This window comes from Oncorhynchus clarkii, chromosome 3 (genome assembly GCF_045791955.1).
Source record: "Oncorhynchus clarkii lewisi isolate Uvic-CL-2024 chromosome 3, UVic_Ocla_1.0, whole genome shotgun sequence".
NCBI classification, from domain to species: domain Eukaryota; kingdom Metazoa; phylum Chordata; class Actinopteri; order Salmoniformes; family Salmonidae; genus Oncorhynchus; species Oncorhynchus clarkii.
Window position 1 is genome coordinate 5,402,309 of NC_092149.1, and position 23,716 is coordinate 5,426,024.

The 23,716-nt window shown below is 40.7% G+C and overlaps 1 protein-coding gene across 1 annotated transcript in view; it reads right to left on the bottom strand.

The window, feature by feature from the left end:
• Positions 1-23,716, bottom strand: part of LOC139405583 (CUB and sushi domain-containing protein 3-like) — a 493,337-nt gene that overhangs the window by 394,596 nt on the left and 75,025 nt on the right. Inside the window, exons 3-6 of the mRNA XM_071147995.1 lie at positions 18,777-18,984; positions 6,716-6,828; positions 3,556-3,633; positions 914-1,001 (exon numbers count right to left, since the gene is read on the bottom strand). Coding sequence (XP_071004096.1) covers positions 914-1,001; positions 3,556-3,633; positions 6,716-6,828; positions 18,777-18,984 — 487 coding nt within the window. The remainder of the gene's footprint in view (positions 1-913; positions 1,002-3,555; positions 3,634-6,715; positions 6,829-18,776; positions 18,985-23,716) is intronic.

A 23,716-nucleotide genomic window follows, 5' to 3' on the forward strand; every position in this document is an offset into this window, starting at 1 on the left:
ACAGGCCCATGTGAGGTAGGTTTGACCATGGCCCATTTAGAACACAGGCCCATGTGAGGTAGGACTGACCAGGGCCCATTTAGGACACAGGCCCATGTGAGGTAGGACTGACCAGGGCCCATTTAGAACACAGGCCCATGTGAGGTAGGTCTGACCAGGGCCCATTTAGAACACAGGCCTATGTGAGGTAGGACTGACCAGGGCCCATTTAGGACACAGGCCCATGTGAGGTAGGACTGACCAGGGCCCATTTAGAACACAGGCCTAGGTGAGGTAGGTCTAACCAGGGCCCATTTAGAACACAGGCCCAGGTGAGGTAGGTCTGACCAGGGCCCATTTAGGACACAGGCCTAGGTGAGGTAGGTCTGACCAGGGCCCATTTAGAACACAGGCCCATGTGAGGGAAGTCTGACCAGGGCCCATTTAGGACACAGGCCTAGGTGAGGTAGGTCTGACCAGGGCACATTTAGAACACAGGCCCATGGGAGGTAGGTCTGACCAGGACCCATTTAGAACACAGGACCATGTGATGTAGGTCTGACCAGGGCCCATTTAGAACATCGGCCCATGTGAGGGAGGTCTGACCAGGGCCCATTTAGAACACAGGCCCATGTGAGGGAGGTCTGACCAGGGCCCATTTAGGACACAGGCCCAGGTGAGGTAGGTCTGAACAGGGCCCATTTAGGACACAGGCCCATGTGAGGTAGGACTGACCAGGGCCCATTTAGAACAAAGGCCTAGGTGAGGTAGGACTGACCAGGGCCCATTTAGAACACAGGCCCATGTGAGGTAGGTCTGACCAGGGCCCATTTAGAACACAAGGCAATGTGAGGGAGGTCTGACCAGGGCCCATTTAGGACACAGGCCCAGGTGAGGGAGGTAGACAGGCATGTTTAGTTACAGACGAGCTCACCTGAAGTCAGAGCCTCTGCGTTTGCCGTTCTCAGGTTCCCCCGGATCCGGGCAATAATTGGACAGCTGTTTAATTCCTCCTTCGTTCACTGTAGGAACAAAATAACAGGTAGAAACACAATGTTACTGTTTATCAGGCTTATTGATTCACTATAGAAACACACCAATCAGGTAGAAACACAATGTTACTGTTTATCAGGAGGAGAGGAGAGGAGGAGAAGGAAAGGGGGGGGGGGGATCATGTACACCACGATCATGTATTGTAGAATTGTATATGTAATTTAAGGTATATAAGTAAACAAATATACAAATATACCACTAACATACAGTATAAGGTACTGTAAAACACACAATATACTGTATATACAAATATACCACTAACATACAGTATAAGGTACTGTAAAACACACAATATACTGTATATACAAATATACCACTAACATACAGTATAAGGTACTGTAAAACACACAATCTACTGTATCTACAAATATACCACTAACATACAGTATAAGGTACTGTAAAACACACAATCTACTGTATCTACAAATATACCACTAACATACAGTATAAGGTACTGTAAAACACACAATCTACTGTATATACAAATATACCACTAACATACAGTATAAGGTACTGTAAAACACACAATCTACTATATATACAAATATACCACTAACATACAGTATAAGGTACTGTAAAACACACAATCTACTGTATATACAAATATACCACTAACATACAGTATAAGGTACTGTAAAACACACAATCTACTGTATATACAAATATACCACTAACATACAGTAGAAGGTACTGTAAAACACACAATCTACTGTATCTACAAATATACCACTAACATACAGTATAAGGTACTGTAAAACACACAATCTACTGTATCTACAAATATACCACTAACATGCAGTATAAGGTACTGTAAAACACACAATCTACTGTATATACAAATATACCACTAACATACAGTATAAGGTACTGTAAAACACACAATCTATTGTATATACAAATATACCACTAACATACAGTATAAGGTACTGTAAAACACACAATCTACTGTATATACAAATATACCACTAACATACAGTATAAGGCACTGTAAAACACACAATCTACTGTATCTACAAATATACCACTAACATACAGTATAAGGTACTGTAAAACACACAATCTACTGTATCTACAAATATACCACTAACATGCAGTATAAGGTACTGTAAAACACACAATCTACTGTATATACAAATATACCACTAACATACAGTATAAGGTACTGTAAAACACACAATCTATTGTATATACAAATATACCACTAACATACAGTATAAGGTACTGTAAAACACACAATCTACTGTATATACAAATATACCACTAACATACAGTATAAGGTACTGTAAAACACACAATCTACTGTATATACAAATATACCACTAACATACAGTATAAGGTACTGTAAAACACACAATCTACTGTATATACAAATATACCACTAACATACAGTATAAGGTACTGTAAAACACACAATCTACTGTATATACAAATATACCACTAACATACAGTATAAGGTACTGTAAAACACACAATCTACTGTATATACAAATATACCACTAACATACAGTATAAGGTACTGTAAAACACACAATCTACTGTATATACAAATATACCACTAACATACAGTATAAGGTACTGTAAAACACACAATCTACTGTATATACAAATATACCACTAACATACAGTATAAGGTACTGTAAAACACACAATCTACTGTATATACAAATATACCACTAACATACAGTATAAGGTACTGTAAAACACACAATCTACTGTATATACAAATATACCACTAACATACAGTATAAGGTACTGTAAAACACACAATCTACTGTATCTACAAATATACCACTAACATACAGTATAAGGTACTGTAAAACACACAATTTTACCGGATCCTTATTAGATGGCTTATTATAATACAAGATTCTTATTTGTTTTTCATGACTCTTTTCCACATGGGTATACAGCGTAGCTTGACAGAGCCCATTTCCCACAGAGCACTGGGGGGCATTGCCTTTGTTAAAAAAGACAAAGGACTGAACTTCAGCGATTCCTTTTGAGTTCCATCTAGAACCCTTAACACAGAGGGTTCTACATGGAATCCAAAATAATTCTACCTGGAACCAAAAAGGGTTCTACCTGGAACCAAAAAGGTTCTACCTGGAACCAAAAAGGGGTTCTACCCGGAACCAAAAAGGGTTCTACCTGGAACCAAAAGGGTTCTCCTATGGGGACAGCCAAAGAACCCTTAACACAGAGGGTTCTACATGGAATCCAAAATAATTCTACCTGGAACCAAAAAGGGTTCTACCTGGAACCAAAAAGGTTCTACCTGGAACCAAAAAGGGTTCTACCTGGAACCAAAAAGGGTTCTACCTGGAACCAAAAAGGGTTCTACCTGGAACCAAAAGGGTTCTCCTATGGGGACAGCCAAAGAACCCTTTTGGAACCCTTTTTCTCTATGAGTGTAGCTAAACGCCCCAGCTTAAAACAAAGAACCACCCCGTCTCAAACAAGCAAATAGCCCAAACACAAACACACACAGTAAATGATTAGCATAAAGATAAATAGGAAACTCACTCAAAGACAATTTGTTATTGTTGTCCTTTCCCGGTAGTAACTTGACTCCTCTGGATTTCAGCTCACCAGAGCTTTTCACTGGATGAGAGCAATAAAAACAATGGCATTAGATAAAACAAAGTTCCAGCGTTAGATGAGAGGAAGACACAGTGGCGGTTTTAGTTCAGTAATAACACATAGCCCCTTATGAGGAACGAACATCATGAATAATTGCTATCGGATTCATATTTGTTTTAGAAAAGTGAGCCATTATCCCTGCTACATACAGAAAAGTGAGCCATTATCCCTGTTACATACAGAAAAGTGAGCCATTATCCCTGCTACGTACAGAAAAGTGAGCCATTATCCCTGCTACATACAGAAAAGTGAGCCATTATCCCTGTTACATACAGAAAAGTGAGCCATTATCCCTGCTACGTACAGAAAAGTGAGCCATTATCCCTGCTACGTACAGAAAAGTGAGCCATTATCCCTGCTACATACAGAAAAGTGAGCCATTACCCCTGCTACATACAGAAAAGTGAGCCATTATCCCTGCTACATACAGAAGAGTGAGCCATTACCCCTGCTACATACAGAAAAGTGAGCCATTATCCCTGCTACATACAGAAGAGTGAGCCATTACCCCTGCTACATACTGAAGAGTGAGCCATTATCCCTGCTACGTACAGAAAAGTGAGCCATTATCCCTGCTACATACAGAATAGTGAGCCATTACCCCTGCTACATACAGAAAAGTGAGCCATTATCCCTGCTACATACAGAATAGTGAGCCATTACCCCTGCTACATACAGAAAAGTGAGCCATTACCCCTGCTACATACAGAAGAGTGAGCCATTACCCCTGCTACATACTGAAGTGTGAGCCATCACCCCTGCTACAAACAGAATAGGGTGTCATTTCAGTGGCATGACCATAACTTCATTGATAAATTCCATTAAAAAAATGTATTAGATTGATTGTCTTTGCAACTGACGTGTTTACAGGGGGTGAAAAGGGTATCCAATTGAATCCAAAACCGATATATCTTTTTATGAATATGAATGAGTAGAATATAATATAATAGGATGAATGAGAAAACAATCCCCTACAACCCCTCCAAGACAGGGCAGCAGCCTTGTTTTCATTGTTCCCCTCTAACAATCCCCTACAACCCCTCCAAGACAGGGCAGCAGTCTTGTTTTCATTATTCCCCTCTAACAATCCCCTAGAAACCCTCCAAGACAGGGCAGCAGTCTTGTTTTCATTGTTCCCCTCTAACAATCCCCTAGAAACCCTCCAAGACAGGGCTGCAGCCTTGTTTTCATTGTTCCCCTCTAACAATCCCCTAGAAACCCTCCAAGACAGGGCAGCAGCCTTGTTTTCATTGTTCCCCTCTAACAATCCCCTAGAAACGTAGGAAGCCAAGTTGGTGCAATAAATTATCAGATACAACTGAAAACTGTCACCGGGGAAATGTCTTTGCGACATACAATCATACAATCAGGGGATCTGGCTAAAAGTAGTGCACTATATGCACTACAGCGAAACACCATCATTGAGAAAATGTTTTTTTCACGTATGGCCTGGATTGGCTGGCTAGCTGTTAGGTTGCTTTATAAACACGATCTTCAAAGTCCTGGTAAAGGAGAATGGGAAGGGAATGTATTATAGAACTCTGTCTGGCTCTGCAGTGTATAATACACCTGTAACAATTTGACCAATCACGGATAGGGGGCCTTTGGTCTGGAGGGATACAACTAGAACAAAGACATCATTAGTCTTTAACCAATCAGAGAAGAGTGAATGGAGCTGGTCACTGATCAGTAGACAAGATGAGGATGAAACGCTGCACGGATACATGAGATCATCAGAAAAGTAGTAGGTAGAAAGTACTCTTTGGTAAGGGGTTATGAGTGGTTATAAGGGGTTATGAGTGGCAATGAGTGGTTATGAGGGCTTATTAGGGGTTATGAGTGGTTATAAGGGGTTATGAGTGGTTATTAGGGGTTATGAGTGGTTATCAGGGGTTCTCGAGTGGTTATAAGGGGTTATGAGTGGTTATTAGGGGTTATGAGGGGTTATTATGGGTTATGAGTGGTTATAAGGGGTTATGAGTGGCAATAAGGGGTTATGAGGGCTTATTAGGGGTTATGAGTGGTTATAAGGGGTTATGAGTGGATATTAGGGGTTATGAGTGGTTATCAGGGGTTCTCGAGTGGTTATAAGGGGTTATGAGTGGTTATTAGGGGTTATGAGTGGTTATTATGGGTTATGAGTGGTTATAAGGGGTTATGAGTGTTTATAAGGGGTTATGAGTGGTTATCTTGGGTTATCAGGGGTTATAAGTGGTTATCAGGGGTTATGAGTGGTTATAAGGGGTTATGAGTGGTTATAAGGGGTTATGAGTGGTTAAATGGGATTATCAGGGGTGATCAGGGGTTATACGTGGTTATCAGGGGTTATAAGTGGTCATAAAGGGTTATGAGTGGTTATTAGGGGTTATTAGTGGTTATTAGAGGGTATTAGTAGTTATTAGGGGTTATGAGTGGTTATTAGTGTTTATGAGTGGTTATTAGCAGTTAACCCACTGTTCCTAGGCCGTCATTGAAAATACTTGCCTAGTTAAATAAAGGTAAAAAAATATATAAATAATAAAAGTAAGGGGTTATGAGTGGTTATTAGGGATAATGGTGGTTATTAGGGATAATGGTGGTTATTAGGGATAATGGTGGTTATTAGGGATAATGGTGGTTATTAGGGATAATGGTGGTTATTAGGGATAATGGTGGTTATTAGGGATAATGGTGGTTATTAGGGGTTATGAGTGGTTATTAGGGATAATGGTGGTTATTAGGGGTTAATGGTGGTTATTAGGGGTTATGAGTGGTTATTAGGGATAATGGTGGTTATTAGTGGCTAATGGTGGTTATTAGGGGTTATGAGTGGTTATTAGTGGTTATTAGGGCTTATTAGGTATCAAAGAACAAGGAGGACCTGTTGAACATGGCAACAGAAAAATAGTCAGGTAATTGTAGAAAGAGTTCCTTGGTCCTCCTTGGTCCCTTCCTGGTTATTATCCAACTACAAAGACTTTCAGGTGAAAAAAAAAACCAAAACATTTTATGGTTGTCAAATGTGACAATGAATTCATTCAATAATGGGTTGATTATGTCTTACCTTGATACTGAAGTGTGAATCCTTTATGCAGGTGATCCCTGTCGGTCACAAAATGGAGTCTTAGCCAGTTCTTGTTGCTGATGACGGGTGCTGGTATATTCACACCAGATAACCTGCAGGTAAAGATACAGACACAACAGCCTCTGTCATCTGACTGGTTCAATCACCTGTCATGTCTGTCCTGTTCCAGACAATCTGTTTCTCCACATGTACACGACCGCTGTTACTTCAAGGACAAGAAGAGAAAGGAACAACCAGTATCTGCTATCTACAGAACAGGGTTATCACACACAGCTGTTATAGTCTATAACAACATGGTTATCACACACAGCTGTTATAGTCTATAACAGCATGGTTATCAGACACAGCTGTTATAGTCTATAACAACATGGTTATCACACACAGCTGCTGTAGTCTATAACAACATGGTTATCACACACAGCTGTTATAGTCTATAACAACATGGTTATCACACACAGCTGTTATAGTCTATAACAACATGGTAATCAGACACAGCTGTTATAGTCTATAACAACATGGTTATCAGACACAGCTGTTATAGTCTATAACAACATGGTTATCAGACACAGCTGTTATAGTCTATAACAACATGGTTATCAGACACAGCTGTTATAGTCTACAACAACATGGTTATCAGACACAGCTGTTATAGTCTATAACAACATGGTTATCAGACACAGCTGTTATAGTCTATAACAACATGGTTATCAGACACAGCTGTTATAGTCTATAACAACATGGTTATCACACACAGCTGCTGTAGTCTATAACAACATGGTTATCAGACACAGCTGTTATAGTCTACAACAACATGGTTATCACACACAGCTGTTATAGTCTATAACAACATGGTTATCAGACACAGCTGTTATAGTCTATAACAACATGGTTATCACACACAGCTGCTGTAGTCTATAACAACATGGTTATCACACACAGCTGTTATAGTCTATAACAACATGGTTATCAGACACAGCTGTTATAGTCTATAACAACATGGTAATCAGACACAGCTGTTATAGTCTATAACAACATGGTTATCAGACAAAGTTGCTGTAGTCTATGAGATCGAAACAAGATCATATTTTTAGAGAATATTAAAATGAGAGGAGGTTGTCAGAGACCTCCCTGAGCAGAGCAGCTTAAAGGCTCCAGTATGTTTGTAATGACTGGTAGGAACATCACAGTAATGACTGGTAGGAACATCACAGTAATGTCTGGTATGAACATCACAGTAATGACTGGTAGGAACATCACAGTAATGTCTGGTATGAACATCACAGTAATGACTGGTAGGAACATCACAGTTATGACTGGTAGGAACATCACAGTAATGACTGGTAGGAACATCACAGTAATGTCTGGTATGAGCATCACAGTAATGACTGGTAGGAACAGTTATGGAACAGTGATGTGGTCATCCTGTCTGGGTTGGCGCGCCCCCCCCCCCCCCCCCCCCCTTGGGTTGTGCCGTGGCGGAGATCTTTGTGGGCTATACTCAGCCTTGTCTCAGGATGGTAAGTTGGTGGTTGAAGATATCCCTCTAGTGGTGTGGGGGCTGTGCTTTGGCAAAGTGGGTGGGGTTATATCCTTCCTGTTTGGCCCTGTCCGGGGGTGTCCTCGGATGGGGCCACAGTGTCTCCTGACCCCTCCTGTCTCAGCCTCCAGTATTTATGCTGCAGTAGTTTATGTGTCGGGGGGCTAGGGTCAGTTTGTTATATCTGGAGTACTTCTCCTGTCCTATTCGGTGTCCTGTGTGAATCTAAATGTGCATTCTCTAATTCTCTCCTTCTCTCTTTCTTTCTCTCTCTCGGAGGACCTGAGCCCTAGGACCATGTCCCAGGACTACCTGACATGATGACTCCTTGCTGTCCCCAGTCCACCTGGCCGTGCTGCTGCTCCAGTTTCAACTGACCAGAGCCCTAGGACCATGTCCCAGGACTACCTGACATGATGACTCCTTGCTGTCCCCAGTCCACCTGGCCGTGCTGCTGCTCCAGTTTCAACTGTTCTGCCTTATTATTCGACCATGCTGTTCATTTATGAACATTTGAACATCTTGGCCATGTTCTGTTATAATCTCCACCCGGCACAGCCAGAAGAGGACTGGCCACCCTCATAGCCTGGTTCCTCTCTAGGTTTCTTCCTAGGTTTTGGCCTTTCTAGGGAGTTTTTCCTAGCCACCGTGCTTCTACACCTGCATTGCTTGCTGTTTGGGGGTTTTAGGCTGCGTTTCTGTACAGCACTTTGAGATATCAGCTGATGTACGAAGGGCTTTATAAATACATTTGATTTGATTTATTTTTGCAGAATATCAGTCTGTCGATGATGTTTTTCCTGGAGAGAAGTGTCTTCTTTGCTGCCCTTCTTGACACCAGGCCATCCTCCAAAAGTCTTCGCCTCACTGTGCGTGCAGATACACTCACACCTGTCTGCTGCCATTCCCGAGTAAGCTCTGTACTGGTGGTGCCCCGAACCCGCAGCTGAATCAACTTTAGGAGACGGTCCTGGCGCTTGCTGGACTTTCTTGGGCGGCCTGACGCCTTCTTCACAACAATTGAACCGCTCTCCTTGAAGTTCTTGATGATCCGATAAATGGTTGATTCAGGTGCAATCTTACTGGCATTCTGGAATATATGCAAATTGCCATCATACAAACTGAGGCAGCAGACTTTGTGAAAATTAATATTTGTGTCATTCTCAAAACTTTTGGCCACAAAACTGTAGTAATCAATGTGTAAGCTATTCTGTTAGTGTGTTTATTTAATCTGTGTGATTATTGAGTTAGTTAGTTAGTAAATAAATAATTAAGCCAATTTGTATATTGCTGATTCATAATTTATGCTAGGGTTTGTGCAGATATCCAAGGACGACATTCAGAACGAGATTGACGGTAAAATAAGAATTCATGAATTGACTGTGACTGATGTAAGAGATATTTATATCTTTAGAGTTTAGTCGAGAGATAGTAAATCGTTAAATAACTTTTTTCCATGGTGCCCCAGATTACTACTTAATGAATTGTTACATGAGTAATTTAATCGAGTAATAATTTAACTGGGTATGTAATTATTTTATTAAAAAAATAACCATCACATTAATGATAGTCAAGACACAACACGTTTGAGTTCGAGTCATTTTGATGACATTCATCCTGTTATCCTTGTATGGTATGTAGATTCCATCCAATCAAACTCTTGTCTATTTGTCTTTTTTTAACACTGACAGTGTTTCTCTGTTTCCTCTTCAACACTACGTATGTGACCCGATACGGGACACTAGGCGTAAGTCGCAAGTCACGACTTCACAGGAGAGCCTTTTGAACGTAAAAAAATATATAATCTGTAAATACGAATAAAAGTTTAGTTGGTTTAGCCACAGAAAAAGAGAGCAACCTTCCCACTAGCCATGATTGGCTGAGATAAAGAGTGGGCTGGACGTGCCGAGAGATGAGTTTGGATTGGTCTACGGTGTTGCATCTTGTGTCTATAAAATGAGCTGCTCGTAATGCGTAGATAATCCTTTCTATTACAGTGTTTTTGTATAGATATTACGTTATGTTATAACGTTAGCCATGGAGAGCTACAAATAACTACAAACATTGCTGCTCTGAATTTATCGACAAACGCTATCGACAAACGTGAGTGGAGAAGAAGGTAGTGATGGACTACTTTCTGGATGACGATCGTGCCACGCTGACTCTCTCTCTCTCATTTCATAACACGTTTTGAAATCAGTGGAACACAACGGGCCAAACAAGCTGGGCGAACTAAACAGAAACAACACAGGGTGTCTTATCCAATGGGTTTCAGTCTGCCGTGAAGCTTTCTTCCATGTACACAGGTCAGAATTTACAGATTTAGATATTATACCTTTCTAATTTTGTCTGATAGTTGTTTTCACTGTAAGTTAAAGCTTGCTGTTAGCTAGCCAGCTGGAGTTCGATGGCTGGCTTGCTAGCTAACATTAACTTATGAAGTGTGTGTAACGTTAGTGATGTTTTCTCAGAACGCCATTTCCCATTGCTAGTTATATGATATGCATAGTATTAGTAGATTTGGATAGAAAACACTCTGAAGTTTCTAAAACTGTTTGAATGATATCTGTGAGTATAACAGAACTCATATGGCAGGCAAAAACCTGAGAAAAAAATCCAACCAGGAAGTGGGAAATCTGAGGTTTGTAGGTTTCCAATATACAGTGTCATATTGTACTTCCTATGGCTTCCACTGTCAACTGTCTTTGGAACCTTGTTTGATGCTCCTGCTGTGAAGGATGAGGGAATAAGAGCTGATTGACTCAGGGTTCTGGCAGAGAGGCCACGAGCTCACTCAGGCGCGCCCCCATGAGAGTAAGCTGCATTCCATTGCATTTCTACAGACAAAGGAATTCTCCGGTTGAAACATTATTGAAGGTTTATGTTTAAAACATCCTAAAGATTGATTCTATACATCGTTTGACATGTTTCTACGAACTGTAATAGAATTTGTTGACTTTTCGTTTGGCCTGCGCGTCATGAATTTGGATTTTGGACCTAAACGCGCCAACAAAAAGGAGGTATTTGGACATAAATCTTGGACTTTATCGAACAAAACAAACATTTATTGTGGAACTGGGATTCCTGGGAGTGCATTCTAATGAAGATCATCAAAGGTAAGTTAATATTTATAATGCTATTTCTGACTTCTGTCGACTCCACAACATGAATATGGATATGGCTTGTTTTGTTGTCTGAGCGCTGTACTTAGATTATTGCATGGTGTGCTTTTTCAGTAAAGTTTTGCTGATTAAAAAAGCAATAAAACCGTCCTTCTTTAGACTAGTTGAGTATCTGGAGCATCAGCATTTGTGGGTTCGATTACAGGCTCAAAATGGCCAAAAACAAATAACTTTCTTCTGAAACTCGTTAGTCTATTCGTGTTCTGAGAAATGAAGTCTATTCCATGCGAGAAATTGCCAAGAAACTGAAGATCTCGTACAACGCTGTGTACTACTCCCTTCACAGAACAGCGCAAACTGGCTCTACCCAGAATAGAAAGAGGAGTGGGAGGCCCCGGTGCACAACTGAACAAGAGGACAAGTACATTAGCGTGTCTACTTTGAGAAACAGACAAGTCCTCAACTGGCAGCTTCATTAAAGAGTACCCTTCAAAACACCAGTCTCAACGTCAACAGTGAAGAGGTGACTCCGGGATGCTGGCCTTCTAGGCAGAGTTCTTCTGTCCAGTGTCTGTGTTCTTTTGCCCATCTTAATATTTTGTATTCATAGGCTAGTCTGAGATATGGCTTTTTCTTTGCAATATGTATACGTGTGACATACCACAACAATATCATGTGACCGTATCAAGTGTCCACCACTTAAATATATGGCGCATGCATCTGTTTCTGTACTGCACATGTGCACCTCCCTGAGGTTTCAACTCAGGTTGCATGGCCTTTTAATTAACTTACGTATGGAATACTTTGTGATAAGTGTGTGTGTAACAGTATATCAAGTATGTTAATGTACTGGTGTGAAGGCTTTTGGGCGGAGGTGTAAAAACACTTTAAAGTACCACTTAAGTCATTATTTGTTGTTGTTATTTGTACATTACTTTACTATTCATATTTTTGACATCTTTTACCTCACTACATTCGTAAAGAAAGTAATGTACTTTTTACTCCAGACATTTTCTTTAACACTCAAAAGTATCAGGTTACATTTTGACCAGGAAAATTGTCTAATTCAATCACTTATCAAGAGTGTGGTCACTCCCTGGTCATCCCTACTGCCTCTGATCTGGAGGACTCACTAAACAGAGAACATCCCTGGTCATCCCTATTGTCTCTGATCTGGAGGACTCACTAAACAGAGAACATCCCTGGTCATCCCTACTGCCTCTGATCTGGAGGACTCACTAAACAGAGACCATCCCTGGTCCATCCCTACTGCCTCTGATCTGGAGGACTCACTAAACAGAGAACATCCCTCGTCATCCCTACTGCCTCTGATCTGGAGGACTCACTAAACAGAGAACATCCTTGGTCATTCCTACTGCCTCTGATCTAGAGGACTCCCTAAACAGAGAACATCCCTGGTCATCCCTACTGCCTCTGATCTGGAGGACTCACTAAACAGAGAACATCCCTGGTCATCCCTACTGCCTCTGATCTGGAGGACTCACTAAACAGAGAACATCCCTGGTCACCTCTACTGTCTCTGATCTGGAGGACTCACTAAACAGAGAACATCCCTGGTCATCCCTACTGCCTCTGATCTGGAGGACTCCCTAAACAGAGAACATCCCTGGTCATCCCTACTGCCTCTGATCTGGAGGACTCACTAAACAGAGAACATCCCTGGTCATCTCTACTGCCTCTGATCTGGAGGACTCACTAAACAGAGAACATCCCTGGTCATCTCTACTGCCTCTGATCTGGAGGACTCACTAAACAGAGAACATCCCTGGTCATCCCTACTGCCTCTGATCTGGAGGACTCACTAAACAGAGGACATCCCTGGTCCATCCCTACTGCCTCTGACCTGGAGGACTCACTAAACACAAATGCTTTGTTTGTAAATGATGTCTGAGTGTTGGAGTGTTGCCCCTGGCTACCCATCAATAAAATAAAAAAATCAATTATGCTGTCTGATTTGCTTAATATCAGGAAGTTGAAATTGTTTATTTTTACTTTTGATATTTAAGTACATTGTGCCCCAGGCTATCCGTCAATATATATATATTTTTTTGTGCAGTCTGGTTTAATATAAGGAATTTAAATGAATTATACTTTTACTCAAGTATGACAATGTATTATTTTTTCCACCGCTCGGGGTTATAGCATTTATTCCACATGACCCATCAATTTAGACAAGTGTATCTGGGTAAGCATCATCTAATATTTATAACATATTTTTATTTGGACACTTTCTGTCGACCTGGAATTTTTCCTCATTGTAGGCTACTACCACTTTAAATCTTTATCACATGACCTCATGTGAATCCTTAAAGAGATGGGTGGGGCTAAAGGCTTAAGAGGGCGTGAACAATGCTGAATGGGTGGGGCTAAAGGCTTAAGAGGGCGTGAACAATGTTAAATGGGTGGGGCTAAAGGCTTAAGAGGGCGTGAACAACGCTGAATGGGTGTAGACAAAGGAAAGCTCTCTATTAGGTACCAAAACATTCAAAGACCCTTTTCTCCAACGTGAGTTTACAAGTTTATCAACTTTCAGAGCAGAATTACTTTCCCATTGTTCCTCAACTGTAGTGTATGATACACCATTTTGTAGCTCTCAGTATCTACTTTTATCCAATGTAAAAAAAGAAATAATAATAATTAAAATGTTACCACATAAGACCGAATCCAGGTGTTGAGTCACATGTGTACAACATTTCCCTCGATCTGTACAGTCAGAGAAAATTACTTTGTGAATTCAGAAATACTAAGAGCTTTTCTAATCCATCCTGTCAGTGGAAGAAATAGGGTGTTCCTCTGGGAGTTTAGAAGGTAATTGATTTCACATAACGTGACCTTTTCTGCACACTGAGCCATTTTTACTGAAATCTAAATGACACAAATATTGTAGGAAGAATGAAAAAAAAAGCATTAGGTTACTGAGACACTCAACGGCCGCGTCCCAACTGGCACTTTAACCCCTTTACAGGGAGCCTTGGTCAAAAGTAGCGCACTAGATAGGGAATTACTGAGCCACTCTGAAATGTCTGCATTCCTGGCTGCACAGTGAACTCTTCAAGGTCTAGGGCTTGGGGACTGTGTAGGCAATAACTTAGAGAGGAAAGGTCTAGGGGTTGGGGACTGTGTAGGCAATAACTTAGAGAGGAAAGGTCTAGGGGTTGGGGACTGAGTAGGTAATAACTTAGAGAGGAAATGTCTAGGGCTTGGGGACTGGGTAGGGTTATAATATAGAGAGGAAACATCTAGGGCTTGGGGACTGGGTAGGGTTATAACTTAGAGAGGAATGGTCTAGGGCTTGGGGACTGGTTAGGGTAATAACTTAGAGAGGGAAGGTCTAGGGCTTGGGGACTGGGTAGGTAATAACTTAGAGAGGAAAGGTCTAGGGCTTGGGGACTGGATAGGTAACAACTTAGAGAGGAAAGGTCTAGGGCTTGGGGACTGGGTAGGTTATAGCTTAGAGAGGAAAGGTCTAGGGCTTGGGGACTGGGTAGGCAATAACTTAGAGAGGAAAGGTCTAGGGCTTGGGGACTGGGTAGGGTTATAACTTAGAGAGGAACAGGCTTGGGGGCTGGATAGGCAATAATTTAGAGAGGAAAGGTCTAGGGCTTGGGGACTGGGTAGGGTTATAACTTAGAGAGGAAAGGTCTAGGGCTTGGGGACTGGATAGGTAATAACTTAGAGAGGAAAGGTCTAGAGTTTGGGGACATGATAGGCAATAACTTAGAGAGGAAAGGTCTAGGGCTTGGGGACTGGATAGGTAATAACTTAGAGAGGAAAGGTCTAGGGCTTGGGGACTGGGTAGGTAATAACTTAGAGAGGAAAGGTCTAGGGGGGCTGGGCAGTAAATGCTGAGATAACTAGAGATATCTGTTAAAACTAGAGATATCTATTAAAACTAGAGATATCTGTTTAAAACTAGAGATATCTGTTTAAAACTAGAGATATCTGTTAAAACTAGAGATATCTGTTAAAACTAGAGATATCTGTTTAAAACTAGAGATATCTGTTAAAACTAGAGATATCTGTTTAAAACTAGAGATATCTGTTAAAACTAGAGATATCTGTTAAAACTAGAGATATCTGTTTAAACTAGAGATATCTGTTTAAAACTAGAGATATCTGTTAAAACTAGAGATATCTGTTAAAACTAGAGATATCTGTTAAAACTAGAGATATCTGTTTAAACTAGAGATATCTGTTTAAACTAGAGACATCTGTTAAAACTAGAGACATCTGTTAAAACTAGAGATATCTGTTAAAACTAGAGATATCTGTTTAAACTAGAGATATCTGTTAAAACTAGAGATATCTGTTTAAAACTATAGATATCTGTTTAAACTAGAGATATCTGTTAAAACTAGAGATATCTGTTAAAACTAGAGATATCTGTTTAAAACTAGAGATATCTGTTAAAACTAGAGATATCTGTTAAAACTAGAGATATCTGTTTAAACTAGAGATATCTGTTAAAACTAGAGATATCTGTTTAAAACTAGAGATATCTGTTTAAAACTAGAGATATCTGTTTAAACTAGAGATATCTGTTAAAACTAGAGATATCTGTTTAAAACTAGAGATATCTGTTAAAACTAGAGATATCTGTTTAAAACTAGAGATATCTGTTTAAACTAGAGATATCTGTTAAAACTAGAGATATCTGTTAAAACTAGAGATATCTGATCTGTTAAAACTAGAGATATCTGTTAAAACTAGAGATATCTGTTAAAACAAGAGATATCTGTTAAAACTAGAGATATCTGTTAAAACTAGCGATATCTGTTAAAACTAGAGATATCTGTTTAAAACTAGAGATATCTGTTAAAACTAGAGATATCTGTTTAAAACTAGAGATATCTGTTAAAACTAGAGATATCTGTTTAAAACTAGAGATATCTGTTAAAACTAGAGATATCTGTTAAAACTAGAGATATCTGTTTAAAACTAGAGACATCTGTTTAAACTAGAGATATCTGTTTAAAACTAGAGATATCTGTCTAAACTAGAGATATCTGTTAAAACTAGAGATATCTGTTAAAACTAGAGATATCTGTTAAAACTAGAGATATCTGTTTAAAACTAGAGATATCTGTTAAAACTAGAGATATCTGTTAAAACTAGAGATATCTGTTTAAACTAGAGATATCTGTTAAAACTAGAGATATCTGTTTAAAACTAGAGATATCTGTTTAATCTAGAGATATCTGTTAAAACTAGAGATATCTGTTAAAACTAGAGATATCTGTTTAAAACTAGAGATATCTGTTAAAACTAGAGATATCTGTTAAAACTAGAGATATCTGTTTAAACTAGAGATATCTGTTAAAACTAGAGATATCTGTTTAAAACTAGAGATATCTGTTTAAAACTAGAGATATCTGTTTAAACTAGAGATATCTGTTAAAACTAGAGATATCTGTTTAAAACTAGAGATATCTGTTAAAACTAGAGATATCTGTTAAAACTAGAGATATCTGTTTAAAACTAGAGATATCTGTTAAAACTAGAGATATCTGTTAAAACTAGAGATATCTGTTTAAAACTAGAGATATCTGTTAAAACTAGAGATATCTGTTAAAACTAGAGATATCTGTTTAAAACTAGAGATATCTGTTTAAACTAGAGATATCTGTTAAAACTAGAGATATCTGTTTAAACTAGAGATATCTGTTAAAACTAGAGATATCTGTTTAAAACTAGAGATATCTGTTAAAACTAGAGATATCTGTTTAAACTAGAGATATCTGTTAAAACTAGAGATATCTGTTAAAACTAGAGATATCTGTTTAAACTAGAGATATCTGTTAAAACTAGAGATATCTGTTAAAACTAGAGATATCTGTTTAAACTAGAGATATCTGTTTAAACTAGAGATATCTGTTAAAACTAGAGATATCTGTTTAAAACTAGAGATATCTGTTAAAACTAGAGATATCTGTTAAAACTAGAGATATCTGTTAAAACTAGAGATATCTGTTAAAACTAGAGATATCTGATTAAAACTAGAGATATCTGTTTAAACTAGAGATATTTGTTTAAACTAGAGATATTTGTTTGCATGGGCTGTTTCTAAATCCACAACATCCTCCTATGTCGCCCTTCCGCATCTGGGGTGGAAAGTTGCAAAGCTACCAGCGCTGTTTGTCAGACCAGGAGACATCCCGAAAATACGGTCTTCTCACAAAAACGTCTGTAGTGGGGTGTGCCTAGTAGTCGGACAAAATCAGTGTCGTAACGAATACGGACAATTATCTGAATCCGATTTATGATCAGAGTTATTTTTAGTTGTTGTAATTTTCCGTGATCTAAAGAAGAAAAAGAAAAACGTTTATGTTGCCAGGATCTTTCTCATGTCAGTCGTGTCCGAGGTTCTACGTGGTCCATATAACTCAACTGGCTGTCGGTTAAGAGAAAGGCGGGCTTTACGTTGATCCTGTTGTTCTGATTGGATAGAGTGAACCTGTATTTCTCAGAGAGAATGCCAAGAGTGTGCAAAACTGTCATCAAGGCAAACGGTGGTTGCTTTTAAGAATCTCAAATATACAACAACAAAAATGTGTTGGTTATTACATGATTCCATATGTGTTATTTCATAGTTTTAATGTCTTCACTATTATTCTACAATGTAGAAAATAGTACAAATAAAGAAAAACCCTGGAATGAGTAGGTGTGTCCAAACTTTTGACTGGTACTGCAGATATTCAGGAATCCTGACTCACCAGATACTCTCAATCAAATTCAAATGTATTTATATAGCCCTTCGTACATCAGCTGATATCTCAAAGTGCTGTACAGAAACACCAGCCTAAAACCCCGAAACAGCAAGCAATGCAGGTGTAGAAGCACGATGGCTAGGAAAAACTCCCTAGAAAGGCCAGAACCTAGGAAGAAACCTAGAGAGCAACCAGGCTATGTGGGGTGGCCAGTCCTCTTCTGGCTCTTCTGGCTTTTAACAGAACATGGCCAAGATGTTCAAATGTCCGTAGATGACCAGCAGGGTCAAGTAATAACACTGTGTGACTGTGATATTTCTACCTCCAGACAGTTGTGTTTCTCAAAAACACATTATAGGTATAACCAAAGTGAAGAGATCTGTCGACGTGCCCTTGAGCAAGGCACTTAACCCTACATTTCTCCAGGGTAGCCGTTGACAACGGCAGACCCCCTGACCGTGACCCCATATGCAACAACAACAACAAAAATCACATTTCCTTTTTCACGAGTATAAAACACACTTGTATATATGTGTGAAACAGGAGAAAGATAAAAACTCACCTAATTATAATTATTTTTATTACATCAGTTGGCTTTAGTTTTTAAAGTGTTATTACATTTTTAAAAAAAAAACATAAACAAATCCACTCACCAGATACTGGGCGGCTCTGATCCTTCTATCTCCAGAGAGCCGTGCTTGTCCTCTATCTGGAAGTCAGTGAACACCAGTGAGATGGTGTCTCCGGGGTCAGCCAGCACCGTCCACTTACATTCCCCAGCGTTGGACAGGTCACTGAGGAATTCAGGGCTGGAGATGATCCCACTGGACCCTCTCAACGTACCGCCACACGTGTTCTCAGCTGCAGTGGTGGGGGAGGGGGGGAGTGGGGGGGGGGGGGGAGGCGAGGCGGGGCGGGGCGGGGGGGGGGGGAGTTCCCAAATGTCATACATGAGTAAAAGTAAAATAGCTTAATAGAAAATGACTCAAGTAAAAAAAGTGAAAGTCACTTAAGTATCTAAAGTAAAAGTATGAATAAATAATTTCAAAAGTGCTTATATTATATTAAGCAAAACCAGACGGCACAATTTAAATGTTTTACAGAGAGCAAGGGGGGAAACACTCCAACACTCAGACATCATTTACAAACAAAGCATGTGTGTCTAGTAAAAAACTCTGTAAGATCTGAGGCAATAGAGATGACCAGGGATGTTCTCTTGATAAGTGTGTGACCAGGACCATTTTCCTATTCTGCTAAGCATTCGAAACGATAATGATACGATAATGAACTTCTGGGTGTCGGGGATAATGTATGTATGTATTATTATCCTTATTAATAATGTAGTGAAGTAAAAGTTGTCAAAAATATAAATGGTAAAGTACAGATACACCAAAAAACACTACTTAATTAGTACTTTCAAGTTATGTTTACTGAAGTACTTGGAGCCACTACTCAGCTGTCAGACAAACAGAAGAACGCGTGTGTTTAATATCAATTCATCTGTTGGCTCTGATCCAATATGTAGACTGGAATAATACTAAGAATGAAGCCATGTATTCGGCTCTACTGTATGCATTCCAAGTTGTATGCTAGCTAGTATGGATATGACAGCATGGATAAGAGTCCAAGGTATCCGGATTTACAGGATCAATTGGCTGTGTTCCAAGCCCCCTGTCTGCTCTTCTCCTTCTGGTCTGAGGGGTTCAGAAAACCTTTGGTTCGTCAGAAGACTCAGACAACCACAACAGATTCCAAAACCATTCTGTTCCAATATCTAGATTCTACATTAACATGCCACATAGAATGAAGCATCTGGGTTCCGGTGTTGGCCACGCGTTCTAAGTGATATTCTAGTATATTGGAATGTCATCTTTATGTTCTTGGCCTCAATAAGGGAGCGGGCGCTTGAAGAACACAGCATCTGAGCCACACTATGATGAGGCCTCTATAACGTACCACCAGAGATGTTCACAAGTCTTTGAGGTAGAGTCCAAGTCAAGTCTTTTAGGGCCAAGTCTAAGTCAAGTCTCAAGTCTTTTAGGGCCGAGTCTAAGTCAAGTCTCAAGTCTTTTAGGGCAGAGTCTAAGTCAAGTCTCAAGTCTTTTAGGGCCAAGTCTAAATCAAGTCTCAAGTCTTTTAGGGCCAAGTCTAAGTCAAGTCTCAAGTCTTTTAGGGCCGAGTCTAAGTCAAGTCTCAAGTCTTTTAGGGCCGAGTCTAAGTCAAGTCTCAAGTCTTTTAGGGCCGAGTCTAAGTCAAGTCTCAAGTCTTTTAGGGCAGAGTCTAAGTCAAGTCTCAAGTCTTTTAGGGCCAAGTCTAAATCAAGTCTCAAGTCTTTTAGGGCCAAGTCTAAGTCAAGTCTCAAGTCTTTTAGGGCCGAGTCTAAGTCAAGTCTCAAGTCTTTTAGGGCCGAGTCTAAGTCAAGTCTCAAGTCTTTTAGGGCCGAGTCTAAGTCAAGTCTTAAGTCTTTTAGGGCCAAGTCTAAGTCAAGTCTCAAGTCCGTTTTGGCAATGTCTTTCTGCCTGCTGTGGGTTAGGTCTATAAACCATGTAAATGATTTGAAGAGACTCTTGTATGAAAGAAAGCACATCAGGCACTATTTAAATCAAAATACATTTCCTTTTAAAATGTAGACAGTTTACATTGATAAAAGTAATTGTACAGGATTTTTAAAAAAACAAACGTAACATTTTAAAGGGTTAAAAGTATTTTGTGGCAGACATTGTCTATATTTCACTTCATTCAATCACACAAACAGAAAATCTGTAGGTGAGGGAAGATAAATGACAAGCATGAATGTAAACCAAAATGACTGACAACTATTCAATAACTGCACTACTAAAGTGTCCTATGAATATCAAACGTAATGACTTTTTATCCATAAAATACACTTCCTGACCTGGACACTTTAACAGAAATATAATCTCCTGTAACAAGTAGTAAATTACATCCTGTTGTGGCCCCCCTTTAGACAGAGAACATGTATGTTGCGGACAGGTGGCATTTCAGAAAGATCAAGTTTGTCAGCGTTCCTGCACTGAGCCCGGCACGATGAGGGCACATGATGAGGCCTCCATGACTAAACACTCTCCCCACTGGGGGGTGCTGGGGGCTGGCACAGCCAACTAAACACTCTCCCCACTGGGGGGTGCTGGGGGCTGGCACAGCCAACTAAACACTCTCCCCACTGGGGGGTGCTGGGGGCTGGCACAGCCAACTAAACACTCTCCCCACTGGGGGGTGCTGGGGGCTGGCACAGCCAACTAAACACTCTCCCCACTGGGGGTGCTGGGGGCTGGCACAGCCAACTAAACACTCTCCCCACTGGGGGGTGCTGGGGGCTGGCACAGCCAACTAAACACTCTCCCCACTGGGGGGTGCTGGGGGCTGGCACAGCCAACTAAACACTCTCCCCACTGGGGGGTGCTGGGGGCTGGCACAGCCAACTAAACACTCTCCCCACTGGGGGGTGCTGGGGGCTGGCACAGCCAACTAAACACTCTCCCCACTGGGGGGTGCTGGGGGCTGGCACAGCCAACTAAACACTCTCCCCACTGGGGGTGCTGGGGGCTGGCACAGCCAACTAAACACTCTCCCCACTGGGGGGTGCTGGGGGCTGGCACAGCCAACTAAACACTCTCCCCACTGGGGGTGCTGGGGGCTGGCACAGCCAACTAAACACTCTCCCCACTGGGGGTGCTGGGGGCTGGCACAGCCAACTAAACACTCTCCCCACTGGGGGGTGCTGGGGGCTGGCACAGCCAACACTGTCATTGCTACCTGCTTGAGCCTTGAAAAGTATTTTGCATGGACCCCCCCCCCCCCCAAGTCCAAGCAAATCAACTTCATTTCCATCAGAAGATACTTCAATGTAGTGAAGAATCTCTGCTCTGAAGATGACTTCATGTCTCTTTTTTTTCTTCTTGCTGCTGTAGTCAGAGAACATTCTGGAGGTTTCTCCAGGTGTTCTTCCTCTCCGCTACTGCTCTGCGTAACAGTGACTTTTCCGTGCCTCAGACAAAACAAGGTCTGGAGAAAAAAATAAAGAAATCTATAAAATAATGTATCTAATCCAGAATATAACAATAAACATTATACATGAAAAAAAAAACAAATCATTATTATTTTGAATTGCAAGTGACATAGAAAATATTGCATTGTTGCAATGTATCGTACCCCACCAATCAGACTCTCCTTCAATTCAGCTTTATCTTCACGTATCGTACCCCACCAATCAGACTCTCCTTCAATTCAGCTTTATCTTCACGTATCGTACCCCACCAATCAGACTCTCCTTCAATTCAGCTTTATCTTCACGTATCGTACCCCACCAATCAGACTCTTCTTCAATTCAGCTTTATCTTCACGTATCGTACCCCACCAATCAGACTCTCCTTCAATTCAGCTTTATCTTCACGTATCGTACCCCACCAATCAGACTCTCCTTCAATTCAGCTTTATCTTCACGTATCGTACCCCACCAATCAGACTCTCCTTCAATTCAGCTTTATCTTCACGTATCGTACCCCACCAATCAGACTCTCCTTCAATTCAGCTTTATCTTCACGTATCGTACCCCACCAATCAGACTCTCCTTCAATTCAGCTTTATCTTCACGTATCGTACCCCACCAATCAGACTCTCCTTCAATTCAGCTTTATCTTCACGTATCGTACCCCACCAATCAGACTCTCCTTCAATTCAGCTTTATCTTCACGTATCGTACCCCACCAATCAGACTCTCCTTCAATTCAGCTTTATCTTCACGTATCGTACCCCACCAATCAGACTCTCCTTCAATTCAGCTTTATCTTCACGTATCGTACCCCACCAATCAGACTCTCCTTCAATTCAGCTTTATCTTCACGTATCGTACCCCACCAATCAGACTCTCCTTCAATTCAGCTTTATCTTCACGTATCGTACCCCACCAATCAGACTCTCCTTCAATTCAGCTTTATCTTCACGTATCGTACCCCACCAATCAGACTCTCCTTCAATTCAGCTTTATCTTCACGTATCGTACCCCACCAATCAGACTCTCCTTCAATTCAGCTTTATCTTCACGTATCGTACCCCACCAATCAGACTCTCCTTCAATTCAGCTTTATCTTCACGTATCGTACCCCACCAATCAGACTCTCCTTCAATTCAGCTTTATCTTCACGTATCGTACCCCACCAATCAGACTCTCCTTCAATTCAGCTTTATCTTCACGTATCGTACCCCACCAATCAGACTCTCCTTCAATTCAGCTTTATCTTCACGTATCGTACCCCACCAATCAGACTCTCCTTCAATTCAGCTTTATCTTCACGTATCGTACCCCACCAATCAGACTCTCCTTCGATTCAGCTTTATCTTCACGTATCGTACCCCACCAATCAGACTCTCCTTCAATTCAGCTTTATCTTCACGTATCGTACCCCACCAATCAGACTCTCCTTCAATTCAGCTTTATCTTCACGTATCGTACCCCACCAATCAGACTCTCCTTCAATTCAGCTTTATCTTCACGTATCGTACCCCACCAATCAGACTCTCCTTCAATTCAGCTTTATCTTCACGTATCGTACCCCACCAATCAGACTCTCCT